The sequence below is a fragment of the Phoca vitulina genome, unplaced genomic scaffold, assembly GCF_004348235.1.
Source record: "Phoca vitulina isolate PV1807 unplaced genomic scaffold, GSC_HSeal_1.0 scaffold7, whole genome shotgun sequence".
NCBI classification, from domain to species: domain Eukaryota; kingdom Metazoa; phylum Chordata; class Mammalia; order Carnivora; family Phocidae; genus Phoca; species Phoca vitulina.
In genome coordinates, this window is record NW_022589710.1 from 62,584,342 (window position 1) to 62,602,530 (window position 18,189).

The following is an 18,189-nucleotide window of genomic DNA, read 5'->3' on the forward strand; positions in this document are numbered from 1 at the left end:
ATTCATTTGAGAGAGAATGAGATAGAGAGAGAGCATGAGAGGGGGGAGGGTCAGAGGGAGAAGCAGACTCCCTGCCGAGCAGGGAGCCCGATGCGGGACTCGATCCCGGGACTCCAGGATCATGACCTGAGCTGAAGGCAGTCGCTTAACCAACTGAGCCACCCAGGCGCCCTGTCTTTTTTTTTTTTTTTTTAAGATTTTATTTATTTGACAGAGAGAGAGAGAGCACAAGCAGGGGAAGTGGCAGACAAAGGGAGACACAGAAGGAGAGGCAGGCTCCTCGATGAGCAGGCAGCCAGATGCCATGTGGGGCTCGATCCCAGGACCCCGGGATCATGACCTGAGCCGAAGGCAGACACTTAACCGACTGAGCCACCCAGGTGCCTCTATTTTCTGTCTTGAAAGATTTCCCAGTGTTGGACTTTTCATAGGAATGGAATCAAAGAGTAATGTCCTTTGTGTCTGACTTCCTTCACATGGCATAATGGTTTCAAGATTCAACCATGCTGTACTTCATTCTTTTTCATGGGTGAATAATATTCCATGGTATGGACAGACCCCATTTTTTTCATCCACTCATCTGCTCATAGACACTTGGGTTGTCTCTGCCTTTTTTTTTTTTTTTTTAATATTTTATTTATTTATTAGAGAAAGAGAGAGCAAGAGAGAGAGAACAGGGGGGTGGAAGGGGCAGGGGGAAAGAATTCCAAGCAGACTCCACACTGAGCGTGGAGCCTGACTCGGGGCTCGATCCCATGACCCTGAGCTGAAATCAAGAGTCGGCCGCTTAACCGACTGAGCCCCCCCGGCGCCCCAAGTTGCCTCCACCGTTTGGCTGCTGTTAATGATGCTGGTGTAAAGTATACTGTGCTTTTTAGCTGCCACCATCTGAAATCACTCCTGTATCTGGAGCTTTCCCCACAGTATGGGAGGTGGAGCCCACCTCCTTCTTCAAAAGCCGAAATTGCTTTCCCTCCCCCATGGCAGCAGGGATGTGGGCGGGATCCAGGCACAGCGGCCCAGGCCTCAAACCTGAATGTGGGACACTAAGAGTTCATTCCAGGGGCTGTGGTGGGGGCAGGAATGTCCTCTCTCACTCACAGGCAGTGGGCCATGTGCACACGGGTGCTTACATTGTGGGGAGGCAGGCTCTGCAATGGTCCTGGCACCTCGCATCCCTGGACTGCCTGACTCCTCAGTCTAGCGAGGCATTCTGTGCGCTACTCGGCATCCCTTCAACAAATTCCTTTCCCTGCCAAGGTCAGCTTCCATTGCTTACCATTAAGAACCCCACGCTTGAAGTTTTATTGCACGTGCAGACACATCGGGCAAGCCGCGGGCTTTCTATCCAGGTTAACTGATGAAGCTTTAATGGAAGAGGAGCTCTGGAAATTTCATCCCTCCAGGACTGTCCCTCCCCACTTTCGAAGGACATGAAGCAGAGCTCAAAACACAGAAAAAGCTAACTTCAATCTAGAAAGTTCCTTGCTAAGAGAAAGTGTCCCACTGTGGCACGTTCGGGGCACCATGCTTCAAAGGGATAAAGAAGGAAATGTGAAATGCTAAGGGCCGGAGAGCCAGCCTGCTGCTCTGCCCTTCCCACGGCCGGGTGTCCGACGGAGATGGAATCGGATGGACAGGGCGCGGCGGGCAGGGAGGCAGGGACCATCTCTCCAGCTGAAGGATGACCGGAGGGAGTCCCATTACATTTAAACTGAAATTTTGCCATTTTAGCAGGGTCCCCTTTTCACGCTTCGCCTGTGACCGGCACTCGTCCTTCTCGTCACAAGAAAAGCTTGTGTTAACAAGATGTGTTTCAAATACTTACGTTGCTATCTTCCAAAAACTTAAGTGCTTTCGCTATGTTGTTCAACCGGAAAATACGATGGGATGAGGATTTGTATTCGTGCAACTGTAACACAGAACAGAGCAAACAAGAAGTGAATCCAACAGAGGCGCTCCAGGCGCAGGGGTGCTGTGGGGCGGGCCTTTGTCTTTACCTCTTTCTCATTAATCCCAAGAGAAAGTTAGGGGCTCACAGCTGAAACCCACTCCTTATTTATGGTCCTTGGGACTTAACTCACTCGAGTTGGTGAATGGGGGGACCCAGGCAGGTTAAACAGGGGACAGATTTGTCAAATTGTTCTCTCTGACCCGGCTCCTGGCTTTGATATTCCTCCCCCTCCCGAGACCTCCAGGGACGCGTTCTCCTCGCCACGCTGATGGTTTTGACAGGCAGGGAGCATCAGCTGGGGCGTCCCCACAGCTGCTAAATCATCCGGCAAGTCCCTCCTGCGAACAGCAGATGTTTCTGTTTTCTGCTAGGAGCCTTGTGGACGGTTGTCCCAGGTCGGAGAGAGAAGCAGACAGACAGACAGGCAGGGAGAGAGAGACTGAGACAGAGAGAGAGATGGAGACACAGAGAGAGACAGAAAGAGAAAGATGGAGAGAGAGAGAGAGAGACAAGAGACAGACACAGAGAGAGAGATGGAGACAGCGAGAGAGAGATACACTTGCAGAAGCTACAACTCTGACAATGGTAGTTGAATATCCCAAGGAAGCTCCTCCTGATCTGAAGCTCACGGAATGGGGGGTCTACATTACACAGCAAACCAGCGGGTGTCAGCTCTACCAGCTGAGAACTGCCAGCCAGGCTAGTGGGCAGGCAGAGGCCTGTTCTTGGCTGGGCTCCAGAATCAAAGACCCCCAACAGAGGCCCACCAAGGACATTGTATCTATCAACCAGTGGCCTGACCACCAGGTGGGAGCTTGTGTCGCTGGGATCACAGAACAAGGAAGCAGGATACACTTTTTCAGGAAGCCTATGGGGACTGTGCTGCTGGCTCATTATCAGCCCTAGGGAACCAAATACTGTCAGCTAAGGAACCAAATACTGTTTTTACCACAGTGGGTCCAGCATTTGTGAGAGTTCGTTATGAGACTCTGCACAGCCCCCCTGGAGCAGTGAACAGGAATCTCCCATTTTGCTTTTGGGACGTGAAGATGGGAACGGTTAAGGGGCATGACGAGATTCCAGCTACATTAGATCTGAAAGCAGGATGGGCTCTTGACTTTAAACCTACAATTAAAAATAGATCTCGAGAGGTCCACAATGGCCAAGCTATGGGCTGGCAGTTGTGACCTGTGGCAGCACCTTCTCCTGAGCCGCAATGGGGCACGGAGGCCACATCAAACACTAGACTCTAGAGTGTGGCTTCTCAACATCAACACCATGGGCATTTTGACCAGGTCACTGTGCCCCCTCAGTGGACATCTGGCAACGTCGAGTGACATTTTTGGCTGTCCCATGTGGGGGTGCTACTGGCATCCAGTGGGTAGAGACCAAGGCTGCTGTTACGTATCCTGCAATGCCCAGGACAGCCTCCACGACAAAGAACTATGGATCCAAAATGTCAACAGTGTTGGGGTTGAGAAGCCCTGCTCTGGGAAGGGGAGAGAGACGACCAACCTGCGCACAGCAGACATACACAACATGGAGACGTAGGGGGAGATCCAAAGTGGAAGGAGCCTCCAGCTCAGCTGGTGCAGCTCAGTGTGACGCCCCTTATACGTGGTTTCACTTTCTGCGACCGCAGTCAACTGTGGTCCAGAAGCAGACGACCCTCCTTCTGACATGTGGTCAGAGGGTCATAGTGGCCTCATGCTACATCACGTGCCAGCGTCACTCCCCTCACTTCCTCTCACCACGTGGGCTTGATATCATGTCACATCATCACAAGAAGAGGGGTGAGGACAGGACAGTAAGGCATTTTGAGAGAGGGAGAGTCCACATTCACATAATTTATTTATTTTTAATTTAATTTTTTCACATTCACAAAATTTTTATGACCGTATACGGTGATATAATTGTTCTATTTTATTATTATTCATCCTTGTTAATCTCTTACTGCACCTAATTTCTAAATTAAACTTCATCACGGGGACGTGTGTATAGAAAAAAACATAGCATAGACATGGCTCAGTACTGTCCGCAGTTTCAGGCTCCGCTGGGGGTCTTGGCACGTATGCTCCGCAGATAAGGGGCAATGACTAGACTTATGAGAAGGTTCTAGAAGCCAGCAGTTGTAGTTTTAGCCTCAGGTGGATAATGGAATCTGGTTGGCAAGCTGCCTTTCTCCTCAATCTTCCTGATTCTTGGCTATTGTTCTAGTTAATATAACGGCTGGAGAGCTAAAGTTTAATGATCTAGTTTCAATCTTTAACAGACTCCTGGAAAACACTGAGCATTTATTTATTTACTTACTAAAGTATATTTACTTTAAAAAAAAAAGGATACTGCTTAGTTATACATGATTATATCACTCTTGGTCCCTGAGAAAGGAATGTCACCCTTCTAAGTTTCTCGTCACAAGATCACGTGTGGCCCGATATGGGTACATACGTGTAGGTGTGTACTGAACAGAAACCAGAAGTGGTTTCCTTTGCATCTTATGTCTCCCTGACCCTTCTGTGACATACGTACCAGATTTCGCCCAGACAGGACTTCTAACAAAGCCATTAGGATTTTGCCATCTTGTATATCAATGAATAAATCTTTAACTTCTAGAGGTGGGCTGCACTGTGGAAGAAGGGGAAGAAAGAAGCTGATTAGTGGCCTGTGTAGTCCATCAAACTGTGCCCAAGCTGCAGGACTCCCCCAGGAGGAGACTTGCATACGTCCAGATCTGTCTACAGGTAGCCTCTGGCAGGGCGGGGGGAAACGCCCAGGCAGAAAGTGTGCTGATGAGCCGTGGAGGAGACTCGGCACCAAAGGGCCAATCACACTCCAGGGTCCTGGAGATCCCTGGGACCCTGAGATCTGAGAACCCCCCCAAATTACATTACATCCACACTTCTCCCTAAGGGGAGAAAGAAAAGGCATGTCTCAATTACAGCCCTCCATAGAATAAAAATGATTCCAGCAGGACTCCCAGGAAATTACCTAGTATAAGCCCTTTCCTTTAGATTTGGGGAAACTGAGGCTCAAAGAGGCTAGGCGACACACCCAGTGTTTGGTCAGATCAGCTCTTTCGTACCATCAGTCCTGTTTCTTCATCAGGACACACTGGCAGCCATGGGCGCTGTCCAGACCCACGCCACGATGGCATGACCCTGGGTCAGTGACCCTCTGGGCCTCAGTGCTGATGTCAGCAGGGATTCCCCGCCTCCCACACTGCTCCATCTCCGTATGTGACCGACCCGACATGCCAGCTGACACTTCATCACTATTCGGTCCAATTCTGAAGGCACCCTTGGCAGAGGGAGCCAGGAAGGTGGCCAGTGTGTGGCTCAGTTGTGGCAAGGAGGGGCTGGATGGACAGACTGCTGGCCGAGGGGGAGAATCCTCTCCCCCCACCAAATTTGTAGGCCCGTTAAGGACTCAAAGGTTGGGAGGCCGATTTATCCATAGATGTTCTATTGTATATTTATATGTTTAGCTACAAAAGTAATCCATGCTCATTATTACAAATCAAGCTAATTAAAATTGTATAAAAAAGTTAATCAGCATTCTGAACACCAGTCCCTCGGTTCCTTCACAAAAGCCAGACTTCTGGATAACCAGCGTTATCTCAAGATGCACCTTTTGCCTGTTCCACTAAGAATCAAGGGAGTTAGACCTACCCGAGCTCAAATCCAGGCCCTACCCTCAACAGGCACTGGGCCTTGAGCATTTTCCTTAACCTCCCTGGGACCGAGTGTCCTGGTCTGCAAGGTCTCAGAGCATTGAGGCTAAAATGAGATGAGATCGTTCAGGGAAAGCGCCTGGTACTGCACCTGCCTTCCCAGGTCAGTGCATCAGTAAACCAGCCCAGGAAGTGACTTCTTTCCTGCAGAGTCTTCGGGTACTCTGTGTAGAAAGGCATTTCAGCCAGGGGGTGTACGTCCCACGGCCGTAAGTGGTAAAAAGATGTCCTTCGCCCGTACCTCTGCACAGGGAACGGCCCTGAATCACTCTCTCTCCTCCCCTTACTGGCTTCTCTTTCTGGGTTTCCTGGGTCAACTCCAGTGCACCTCAGCACCTGCCTCTCCCTGGGGGAAGAGGCATCTCGGCTCCCATGATCTGCAGCGTGAAGGAGGCCTGGGTGGGAAAAGCTGGAGGCTGCCCAGGGTTTCTTCTCTGGGCCTGGATGCAGAGAGATCGACTGTCTAGGTGACCTGTGTCCACCAGGAGTCTGGCTGGACGTGTGGCCTGGAGCTCCCGGGGCTGCCTGGAACCTGTCAGTCAGATGCTCCAGCACACGGATCTCCAGACTGTGTTTCCTGGAGCCCTAGACTGGAGCAGAGCAGCTTCAGGGTGTCCTATGGGGACCCAGGGGTGCTGAGAAGGAGTCTGATCCCCCACAGCCCCCTTTGATCAGAGAGGCTCAGCTCTTACTGGCCTTTCGGGTTTGAAGTAACACTTTGCCCGAAGAAAGGTCGCTGTTGACCAAACCAGCTTGGTAATAGCTCCTTCAATGCGGGATGATTAGAACTTACGGTGCAGAATCTTAGGGAACGGGCTCCAGACATGTGCACTGTAATACGCCCTCACCCCAGCATGAATTCTCAGTTTACCTTTTGGTAGTGGGGCTTTTGGCTACGCTGGAACAGGTGGGCTCTGCTCCTGGGTACAATGAATGGGGTGTTCACATAGGAGACAGGATTGGGAGAGGGAGGGGGTGGCAGATGTAAACCAGCCAGAGACTCAGGGGTCCGAGGAGAGTCTCGGAAACACGGAGGAGCTGTGGTCGGGGCACCCTTTCCCTCCGGGCAGGCCTCCTTCCCGTGAAAGCTTTGGAGGGTCCGTGTGTTCTTTTTTTATGAAGGAAGGTGGCATTTCCTTACCCCTTATACGAGACCCCTGACCCCCTGTTAGTCCAAATACAGGCCAATTCCTCCCACAGGTGCACAGAAAAGGGATCTGCTTCTAGGGCAACAATGCCTTTGAACCAAAAGGCACATTATTTTCTTTGCAAACCCCCACAGCTCCCTGGGCACATTCCACTCAGAACATGACGGCATCAGGTTACCAAGCCTCTCACGGGATGTTATTCCTGCTAACTCGAGGCAGAAAAACATGACGCCCGAACAAAACACCCCCTGATAGATGGACTAACAAAATTCCCAGGTACCCGCCCCGGCCGTGGCCAAGCCTTGCTTGGGCATTGAACCCGGAGAGTAACTTCCACCGACAGTGTTGGAAGAGCCTCAGGAGCAGCAAATGGGGCCTTGGCCAGAGTCCACGCGGCGGGGCGGCAGCGGGAGACATTGAACCTGCTCCAGCGAAAACACGGCTGGGGCCCCAAATGTTCCACGGGCTTCATGGGATCGGTATGGCCGAGTAAACAGCACCCCCAGGGCTTTCTTCATGATCTAACTCCTTTGGTAAATGAAGGAATTTTTCCAGAAGCCCGAGGCTCTGTAAATATCTCTGACAGCCTTCAAATTGTAGTTAAGCCCAAGTCCCTGAGCGGTTCCCGGGTTTCCTTGACATGAAAGGTTGGTCTTGAAAGTCTCCAGGTTGGAAATATGGCTGTTAATTTCGCCCTGTTTATTAGGCATCGGTTTCAGGTGCTATCTGATTTATTCTCAGAGCGGGGCGACCCACCTGCCCCAAAGAAGGGACAGGGGCCTTGGCCAAGGAGGCCATCCCTGATCCCACAGGCACAAACAGGGGCTCCCTGAGGCTGGTGAGTGAGTGCACGGCTATTTGCTACATTACCCTCTGTCCTTTTCTGTATTTATTTTTCAATTAAAAAAAAGAAAGAAAGAAAGATCTGCCATGGCTACACTCCATCCACCAGGAGGAATTTCCAGCTACCCTGACCCACATCAGGCATTAATTTAGGAGTTCCACGAACTCAGATTGGGGGAACGGTTTTCCTTTTTTCCAAAAATAACACTTCGCTTTATGAGCCCTGCCGAAAATGCAGCAAGAGTCAAAACAACTGGCAAGTGATTTATAATGCTGTATCCCGGGCAGTTCGGGAGCCCTCCTGGGTCCAAGGGACCCCATTGTGCAGGTGCGGAATAGAGGTGTGGGTGGTCAGGGGCTGCTCGGGGGAAATATTACCGGCCCCAAGGCAAATGGCAGAAATTAGAATTTTGGTCAAGAGCTGCCCTTCCAAGGAACCACAATTATTTTCTTGGCAATCTCAGATTTCCTCTATGACCCTTTCTTCTGGGTTAATGCTATGGGCAGTGAGTAGTTGGTTTTATACCTTCTAGAAGGACAGGAGAGAAGAAAATCCACACACCTAATCTCACTAACGTGGGAGACTTGAACACTAGCAGCTTTATAAGGAAATGTGTGGTGGGCTGCATCTATCGGGGGGACCACAAAGTGGAATTTAAGAAGAAATGATGGGAGGGAAATGAAGCCTGATGAACCAGCTGACTTCTAAAGAGACAAATCATCTCTCCTCCCCCTGCCCGTGGCAAGGTAGAATGTTCCCCGTCTTGGGGGCTAACTGGTGTGAGTGGAGGGCTTGAGGGCTCAGATTTCTGCTCGCTCCAGGCTGGGCTGTTTATCCACTCTGCAACCCATCCTCTCCTCTGCTGCTCATCCTTCTGTCTGCTTCTCAGGAGCCAGGTCAGCCGCTTTCATTTTATGGTGAGTGTGCGGAAGAAGCCTGCAGACAAAAATGCAATTCCAAATTGCCTGGCCCCAGAGTGTCAGAAAGAAAGAAAAGTGGGGAGAAGAAGTTGAATACACAGGGGAAGCCACGGAAGAGCTTCCTTCTTGGTTGCAGGAAAACCCTTTTGGTCTCAAAGCCTCTTCCCTCACTGGTAACAGGAGGGGTAATGAGGGTTGTCATGGGGATTGAAGATGTGTGATGCACCCAAAGGGGCAGGTAATATCATTGGTCAGTAGCAACGTTCTGTGATTAACAAGAGAATCTGGCTTTGTTAAAAGGTGTTGAGTTCTTGCATAACTCAATCCGAATACCTACAAATGGTTCTCATACGGAGAGTCCCCTGCCATCCCCCCAGGACTGGAAGCCCAGCCCCAACCCCCCACGGGTCCCTGTGTCCGCGGAAGCATTTGGAGTGTTCAACAATGAATGTCTTCTAATATTTGCTCATTGATTCCTTTTTAAAGATAGACCCTCTCCTTCCCCACCTGGACTGATCACCGCATGAGGGCAGAACCCTTTCTTAACATCGTGTTCCCGACACAGAGCTGGGCACTTGGCAGTGGAATGTACTCAGTGGATGTTTAAATGAATGCATGAAAAAAGTAACAGCCGAAACACTGAGCTACCCCGTCCCCCTCGCCACACTCCTGCATTGCACACTGCCACGGGCGAATCGATCACTTAACAAAAACGCAAGTGCCCCCCGCTTACCTTCTCTAGATGTAGGTTTACCCATCGCGTAAAGGTCCTCTTCTGCACATTTTCCCTCTCGACTGAAAACAAAGAAATGCCATTAGCTGGATGAAACGGAATACATGCAAAATGCGGCTCTCCTCTTCCCCAGGGGGATTCCAGGTGGATGGCAGACAGACCCCGGCGGGTCCCCTGTATTAAGCGAAGCCCTTCCCAGGACGGGGTCCACAACGGCTTGTGCGGCACCTAGAATCCATTTTCCCCAGCCCAACCCCACAGCCTCTTAATGACAATAAATAACCATGAATTCAGACACACAGAACAACGTGTTCTTTCCGATAGGAAAACGGGGGCACCTGCCCAACATCACACAATCAGTAAGGTTATTCCCATCTTACAGATGAAGAAACGGAGGGACAAACAGCTAAGATGCAGCCAAGCTGGGACTTGGGAGCTGGATTCCGTGCGTTTCCTGCTGGCTCCTGAGCTCTGCGGCATTAGCTGGCTTGGTGCCCTGGGACCCGGACCACGGGCAGTGCCAGTGCCCGGGTCGGTGTGCTCACTGGCCTGTGGCAGCAGCCCCCCACCGCACCCCGAAGCTCAGGCTGCTCCGCCCCTCAGGAAGCTTCCTTGAAATGTCTGAGCCAGATGACTCCTGAATTACTAAGTTCTGGATTTCAACATATAGGAAGAACATATCACATATGCTTAAAACCATTCCACATTTCTTTAGCAATAAGAAAATGGGAGGCAATTTATCTCCTGGGGGAGCCAAGGGGCTACGGTTTTCTGTAACGACTATGGTTCTTTTTCCCTCTCAGCCTCATTATTAGGTAGATAGTGGTGCCCATAAATCAAATTTTAATATTACGGCTTTCAATCTTTTTAATTGAAGAGCCGGCAGACAGTAATTATGCACTTAACTGCTTTTTTCTCATTTTCCTCCTTTTCTGTAAGGAAAGGTCACTTAGTAAGCAGGCGTAGGAATTAAAGATCTAGTTCCAGTAAACTGTGTTTTGTGGGTAGAAGAGGAGGAAAGGAAAAGAAGTTGATAGAAATGTGGGAGGAGGGAGCGGGGCATTTGCTGAGGGCCATGAGCTACAGAGGCTCGGAGTTTCCAGAAGACTGGAGAGCGCCCTGCTGCCAGCCCCACTTGGGACCTTTCTGCTTCTGCAGTGTTTGCCATAGTATGGGTGTCCCGTAGCTCAGCAGCCACCCCTCTGTGGATGGCACTTGGCAGTTTCCGGTGTTTCACGGTCACAAGCAGTATGGCAGTGCGCATCCTTGTGTAAGTGCCCTGCTGAGTAGTTCTTTGTGCACAAACGTATGAATATATGTCTCATGCCTGACAACTGAAAGTGGAACTGCAGGGTCTTAGTGGTAGGCACATTTAAAATTTTAATAGCTACTTCAAAATTGCCCTCCCAAAAGGCTGCCCCGGTTTATACGTTCACCCCCACCTGTCTTTAAACAAGTTTATGGGATTGTAAAGTATTTACACACACATTCAAACACTCAGGCTGGTTTCTCCATATGGCTTCAGAGAGAGCGAAGTACATCCCTGAAACAGAAGTGCATTCAGTGAAAGCCTGAGAGAACCTGGTTTGGACTGTTGGTTTAACTATGCATGCAGAAGGGTACAAAAGAAGAAGTGGGTGTCTGTTAGTCTATATATGCCTCATGTATCCATCCAGCCACCCATCTGTCTGTCCATCCATCCATCCTTGCATTCATCCATCCATCCAACCATCCATCTATCCTTCCACCCAACCATGTATCCATCCATCCACGCATTCATCCATGCACCCATGCATCCTTCTACCTATGCATGCATCCATCCATCCATTCTTCCTTCCATCCAACCATGTATCCATCCATCCACGCACTCATCCATGCACCCATGCATCCTTCTCCCTATGCATGCATGCAACCATCCATTCTTCCTTCCATCCAACCATGCATGCATCCATCAATCCTTGCATTCATCCATCCATACAACCATGTATCCATCCATCCTACCATCCATCCTTCCACCCAACCATGTATCCATCCATCCTTCTATCCTTCCATCCATGCATCTATCCATCCTTCCATCCATCCATGCATCCACCCACCATGTAACCATCCATCCATCCATTTCCATCCTCCCAGCTGATATTTAGTCAGTGATCATTACATGCCAGGAACTATGCCAGACCCTATGGGCAAAATCAGAGATAAATAACACATTCATGGTGGGATGCCTCGGTGGCTCAGAAGGTTAAGTGTCTGCCTTCGGCTCAGGTCATGATCCCAGCGTCCTGGGATCAAGTCCTGCATCGGGCTCCTTGCTCGGCAGGGAGCCTGCTTCTCCCTCTGCCTGCCGTTCCCCCTGCTTGTACTTGCTCTCCCTCCCTCTCTCTCTCTCTCTCTCTGACAAATAAATAAATGAAATCTTAAAAAAAAAAAAACACACATTCACGGAATCTGCACCCCAAGAATTCACAGCCAAGCAGGAGAGAAGACATGGATGCTACAAGGCACTATGCATGGCAAAATAAATTACAAATTTCCAGGGCTGACGGGGATGAGAGGAGGTAATTTCAGACCCCAGGGGGCAGAAGTAGAAGGCTACCCTGGGGGGCAGAAGTAGAAGGCTACCCCAGGGGGCAGAAGTAGAAGGCTACCCCAGGGGGGTAGAAGTAGAAGGCTACCCCAGGGGGGTAGAAGTAGAAGGCTACCCCAGGGGGGCAGAAGTGGAAGGCTACTCCAGGGGGGTAGAAGTAGAAGGCAGAAGGCTTCATTTCCCTTCCAGCCACGGCCTGTGGGTGAATCTGAGCACAGATTAGCTCTGACAGCAAAGCTGACCCACGGGAGGGCACCGTGATGACTGAAGACACCAGGGGACCATGAGACTAAATCGCAAATATCAGATGAGTCCCAAACTGAAATAGGGTATGGAGACCATAATTTCTGGACCTGAAACTGGGACGCATCGCTCAATACACAGGAGAGAGAGAAAGAGAGACTGTGAGAATTTAGCCTGCCCCAGAATATCCACCTGAGAGCCACATACCACTAGCTGTGCGACCTTGGGCAAGTTCACAACTGCCAACATACCCTTGCCTCAGTCTCCCCTGTACAGAAGGGAGGATAACTGTGCCTTCCTCAGAGGCATGCGGTGAAGGTTCAAAGGCATCACCCCACAAGGGTTCCCTGAAAGCTGCTCAGGGAAGACCACCTTCCCTAGCCTCCCAGGCACACAGGGCGCCCTGGGCCTGCAGTATTCTGTCTGCTGTCTCGGCACAAAGGTCTGACATTCTTTCACGACCTTCACCATTTCGAAATACCCACCCCCACCCTGCAGGCTCTTTCTACTTCTGGCCTGCCAAGACTCCATAAACTTTATATAGTTTCCATAAATCCAGTGGCCCCTTTTTTCCTCCGCACCTATCACATTGTAAAGGTGTAGGGAGCTATTTCTCTGGAAGGGTCTGGCCTTTTCACGGAGTGTCTGTGGGGCCTTGAGTGGGTGTGCTGGGCAACAGCAGAGCAATAACAGTGTTGTAAAAGCACCATCCAAGTGCGGGGCGGGGTGGAGGATGGGGAGCTCGCCAGGCCTGGGACCCACTGGATGCAGGCGGAAAGGGAGGCCCAAGCTTTTGGCACAAAGCCACCATCCTGAATCCCCCTGCATGACTCTGGCCAAGAAGAGGGGCGCCTGGGTGGCTCAGTTGGTTAAGTGTCCGACTCTTGATTTCGGCTCAGGTCATAATTTCGGGGTTATGAGACTGAGCAGAGCCTGCTTGCGATTCTCTCTCTCTCCTTCTGCCCCCCACCCACTCACGTGCACGCATGAACAGTCTCTCTCTCTCTCTCAAAAAAAAAAAAAAGAATAGGCAATTTCAAAATGTGACCTTCCTCCCTTCTCAGGCCACCGGTGGCCAGCTCAGGAGTCGGGAGCCACAGAGAGAGGGACGCTGGCTTGAGAGTTAAAATAGATTGATTTACACAGTGGCCTTCTTTCCCTATGGCCACACTTCCCTTAAACCTACTTCCTCTATAACATTTCCTCTATTATATTTCTGCTCTTCCCCACCCATGAGAAAGCCTTGATGGCTTATCTGTCTATAAATATGTGCTTATAATAAAAAAATTAAAATACAGGAAAGCACAGAGAAATAGATCTAAAATCTGTTAAAATCTCATTACACCCAGAGATCACCACTATTGATAATTTGCTGATTGTCCTTCTAGAACTCTCCATGTGTGCACACTCACACATACACACACCCACACACGCACACACACAGCTAAAGCACGAAGATACTCATGTACACAACTTTAATGCGATCAGCAAGTGCCTCGGTGTTTCTCAAAGTATGGCCCACAGATCACTCACACCTAGAGCTTCCGGGGTGACAGTTAACATGCTAATTCCTGGACCCGATCCAAGACCTACAGACTCACTCTTTCTGGGGCCAAGGCCTGGGAACTTGCATTTAACCAGCCTGCTGGGTGACAATGCGGCACACTTTGAGAACCTGAGTTAGGTAACTGGGGGGAGACAACTGGCACAATCCCTTGGTTATGTTCAGGCAGCGTGTGGGGTGCACCGGGCCTGTCACCTGGCATAGAAGGAACAGGCCGTCCAGAGCCCGGTACACAGGTTGTACTAGAGACCAAAGATGGGGACACAGGTACGGCTCCCAGCTTGCCTACTGCCAACGGGCAAGAAAAATGGCATTTCTTGTTCCTTCGTCGTCCAAAGGGCTCTTCCTGAGAGTGGCTTTAGTCACTGAATTCGTACATCTCTCTGACTCCCTGAGAGATGAACCAGAATTTACTAGAAGTACCGCAGACCAGAATGCCCGCAGGGGGCCTTCATTCTGCGATGTCCATTCAGACGGTCAGCTGGGAGCGTTTCTTCCCAGCTTCCGAGGCATTGCCTGGTCCGAGGTGGGAGGCAGATGGGCCGGCTGAGGCCTCATTGCTCTCCTCCTCGGCCGGGCTGCTGGTCTCCCTGCTCCAACCCCACCTCCAGGAAGTCCTCCGGCTTTCTGGCGGCCCTGGGCCCACTCCCCATGCTGGGCAGGCCCTGCACGGGCTGGAGTCCCCTCAAGGCCTGACTCCCAGCCAGTGGTGCTCAAGCAGGGGTGCCTCTGCCCCCACGGGACACCTGGCAGCATCTGGGGAGTTTTGATCGTCACGGAGCAGAGGGTTCGACTGGCATCTACAGCTTGAGGCCGGGATGCGGCTCCACACCCTAGCGTGCACAGGACGGCTCCCACCAGAGAACAGATTTATCCGGCCTGGAATGTCAGCAGCGCCCGGGGTGAGAAGCCCCGGGTGGGGGTGTGGCTATGGGACCACCCAGGCGGCCCCCATCTCAGCCTTCCCGCCACAGAATACAGAGAAGAGCTCCAGCAAACGAGAGGTCTGCCGTTATCTTCCCTGAGGGACTCTGTTTACCCATCTGTACAATGGGGATCAGAGCACCCACGTCATGGGGTTGTGAGGGTCGGACGCAGTTGGGCTGGCCTTCGCCATCACAGGAGGGCTTCCCCACGGCGCGGGGAGTGGGTGATGCACGGCAGTTACTCTTCAGGTCACTAGGCAGCTGGGGAGAGGGTGCAGGAGGGGACAGAGCGGGGGCAGCGGTGGTGATGATGGGCCTTCCGTGGGGCAAAGCATCCACAGAGCTCAGCACAGAGCAGGGCACGCGGCGCTGTGGGAACACAGCTGTCACCGTTACTGCTCACCTCCGCCTGGCTACCGAACGTTTCCCAGGCTCGCAGCGGCCCTTCCTGTAAATCAGAGACGGTGGCGCCCCTGCGTGCAGGTGCGTGACGCAGCTCAGGAGCCGGACCTACTCGTCCTCACCGTTCACGGCCCTTCATGGGCACACACGTGGCCCTGCGCCTTTTGGTCCTTTAGCAAGTCCTCCTGGACACAAGCTCCTTTGGGTCGGGTCAGCGTTTGGGAGGGGACAGCAGTGGCGGCAGGGAAGGAGGGGTCACATACCCAGGACTGGGACAGCAAGGTCAGCTGGGGCAGGGGCGTTGCTACCCTGGCTACGGCTGGTGGGCTGTGCCTGTCCCCAGGGGGAGAGTCACCCACCCCTCTCTGTCCAGGAGGGAGGGTAGGGCAGGCAGGGTGGTGGTGGGGGGGCCCACACTTTTCCACAGCTACTTCTGTTTTGTGCAGAGGCAAGCTCCTGGCATGCACCTGCTCCTATCCGCCAGGCACCGGACAGAGGGCCATCTCAGCTCCAGGGGACAGTCGCAGCCCCCACTGGTGACAATCTCTAGGGCTTCCTCTGATAATAACCTGGTCCAGAAAGCCTTTGCCCATCCTTTTACCAGCAGCCTTCTGAGAGGCTTACATATACTCTCCCGTTCTTGCCAAATCTTTTTCTCCACGGCTCAGACCCACTCTCATCTGAAGTGTCCTAGGCTCACGTCGGCCATGCCACCCTCCTCCGGCGGCTCGGGCTGGCCCCGGGGATCTTTAAACAGAGATGGAGAGACCGCTCCCTCGCTCTGGTCTCCCGGTGGACAGGCAGCGGCCCATGCAAGGGCACCTCCTGCGCCCCCCAGACAACACCCAGAGAAGCCAGCGCTCGGGCAACCCCCGCCTGCCCCTCCAGTCCTGCCGCTCCTGGAGCCCCGGGAGCCCTTGGCCACCCCGTCTGGCCGTGGTTTTGCTCCTTTCCCATCTTTCAACACCTCCCAGAAACACAAGCTCATTACATGGCCCCATGCTGGTTCACTTGAGAAATAAAACTCAGAAACAAATTAAACGGCAATTTCTTTTTAAAGAGGAGAGGGGCCAGGCTTCAGGAATCCCAGGCCAGCGCTCCCTGGTTCCGACTCCTGGGGGCCACTTCCCCCCACCAGCTCTGGTGGTATTAAAGCCAAGGCCTCCATGTGGTTTGCACCCGCAGTGATTTTGCATTTAATTTCCTTTGTTTTTCCTCCCTGAATGTTTGCTCTGACCTGAGTCCCTTTTATCAAGACTTTGGTAATAAAATGCAAAACCCTCCTTGGGACCACAGGCCAAGCAGCACGCAACTTACTTCGCCTAAGTGTGCGGAGAAGTGGCAGGCCAGAGCTGGCCGAGCTCGGTCACCCTCTCTGGCTCGTGCCTGCTCTCCTCTGTCCCTCGTGCAGGCCAGGGATGCGCCCAGGGGCATCGTGGACAGAGACTAGGGGTGACCTGCTCGAGCCAGCACAAACCGGTGGTCTCCCCAGTATGCACCCATAGAGATGCAAATAAAACTGCCAAGCTCATTCTAACTGGGGACTCAAATCCAATTCTCTCACAGGTCCCAGAGGCCACCAATTAACATACCACGGCCTGCCCCGCCGTGCCCCTGCTTCTCAGCTGCTCCAAAACACATAACCCAGGGCTCCAAAGAGCTAGTCCCAATTACACACCAAATTAAGTTTTAAGCTATATATATATTTAGGCTGGTGCCTGTAACAGAAATAAAAAATAAACCCGCTCTAGTTTTTTCTGTGAGTGATTCTGTCTAACCTCAGCGCTAAACCTCAGTTCACTTTTATGATGACAGATGACGCCAGCCAGCCATAAAAACCCAAGCTTAGGAAAAGGGATTTTTCACATCCACCCAGATGGGCAGACCTGGGTGACATGACCAATCCAGGCGGACTGCCCTGACGTGTCCAGGTGAAAGAGAGATGGGGATTTAAGTGGCCCCGCACAGATCATTCACATCCCCATCCAGACAGCAGACAGTACTGACTACACTCAGCTGTGGATAAGAAGATGGGGACCCTGTCCTGATAGGTTCTACAAGGACGGATGGAGAGAGGGAGAGAAGGAAGGAAGGAAGAAAGAAAAAAGGAAGGAAAGGTAGAAAAATATTCTCTTCACACAGCATGAAGGCTCACCTCATGAACCCCTAACGCAGAGATCCTTGGGGGACTGAACTCTCCACAAATTTTGGTGATTTTTTTATACGAGTGCTTTCATGAAAGTATTCTGTCTTCTGAATACTGAGTAACTTCTAAAGCAGTGTTTTCTGAACCACATTCTGTAGACTACTAGTTCTCAAAGGCCTCTCAAAAGAGGAGTCCAGGAAGTCTGGGAAATAGCAGTATATTAAAGGTTCTGATAAGTCCTGCAATAAAAAAAAAACTTTCTTTAACTTGGTCTAAACCAAGCTCCTTTGAAGCCAGACCCCTCTTCTGTGTAAAACTGATCACAACTTCCTTGTAGGAGCCTGTTTTGCAAATACAGAGAGATGTTCATTAACGAGGGATGTCTCCACTGGGTCCTCACAGCCAGTGAACTGGGGAGCCACACTTCCTGTGACAGAGACTACCACGTGTTTGCCAAGCCCTGCATCCTTTTCCTCTTGGGCACACAGCCAAACTATACTTCCCAGCCCCCCCTTGCAGGTGGCGGGGGCCTCACAACTGAGACCTGGACGGTGGCATGGAGGTGGGTCCAAGGTATGAACCCACCTGCCACTTTCAGACAAGGCCTGAACAATCCACCGTGCTTTGTGACCACTACACAGGGACCATTCCAAGGACACAGAGGATGACAGAGCCACAGGAGGGAAGGAGCCCAGACTCCCGAGTCTCCCCTTGGACAAGGATCACCGGGCGGCGCAACCTGATGAGGAATAGCACTGTTGGACCACCGAGTGAGTCAGAAACACGTCGTCCCTGAGTTAAGCCACAGGCATCTTGGGGTTGTTGCTGGGGCATTGCCTGCCCTAGCTAACACGTGTCCTGAGTGAGAACCAGGCTCCCCGGGAAGGAAGGGAGGAAGCCAACATTAACTAAGTCTGTTCCCGGCACAGTGAGAATCACCTGACACCCGCCATTCATTTGTCCCAGCCACCGCCCCCCCCAGGTTAGCGACA

At 51.7% G+C, this 18,189-nt stretch overlaps 1 protein-coding gene across 5 annotated transcripts in view; it reads right to left on the reverse strand.

Annotated features, from left to right (window-relative positions):
• Positions 1-18,189, reverse strand: part of CLMN (calmin) — a 117,941-nt gene that overhangs the window by 35,253 nt on the left and 64,499 nt on the right. For all 5 annotated transcript variants that reach the window (XM_032405867.1, XM_032405870.1, XM_032405868.1 and 2 more), the window contains exons 2-4: positions 9,330-9,391; positions 4,484-4,579; positions 1,829-1,912 (exon numbers count right to left, since the gene is read on the reverse strand). In XM_032405867.1, coding sequence (XP_032261758.1) covers positions 1,829-1,912; positions 4,484-4,579; positions 9,330-9,391 — 242 coding nt within the window. The remainder of the gene's footprint in view (positions 1-1,828; positions 1,913-4,483; positions 4,580-9,329; positions 9,392-18,189) is intronic.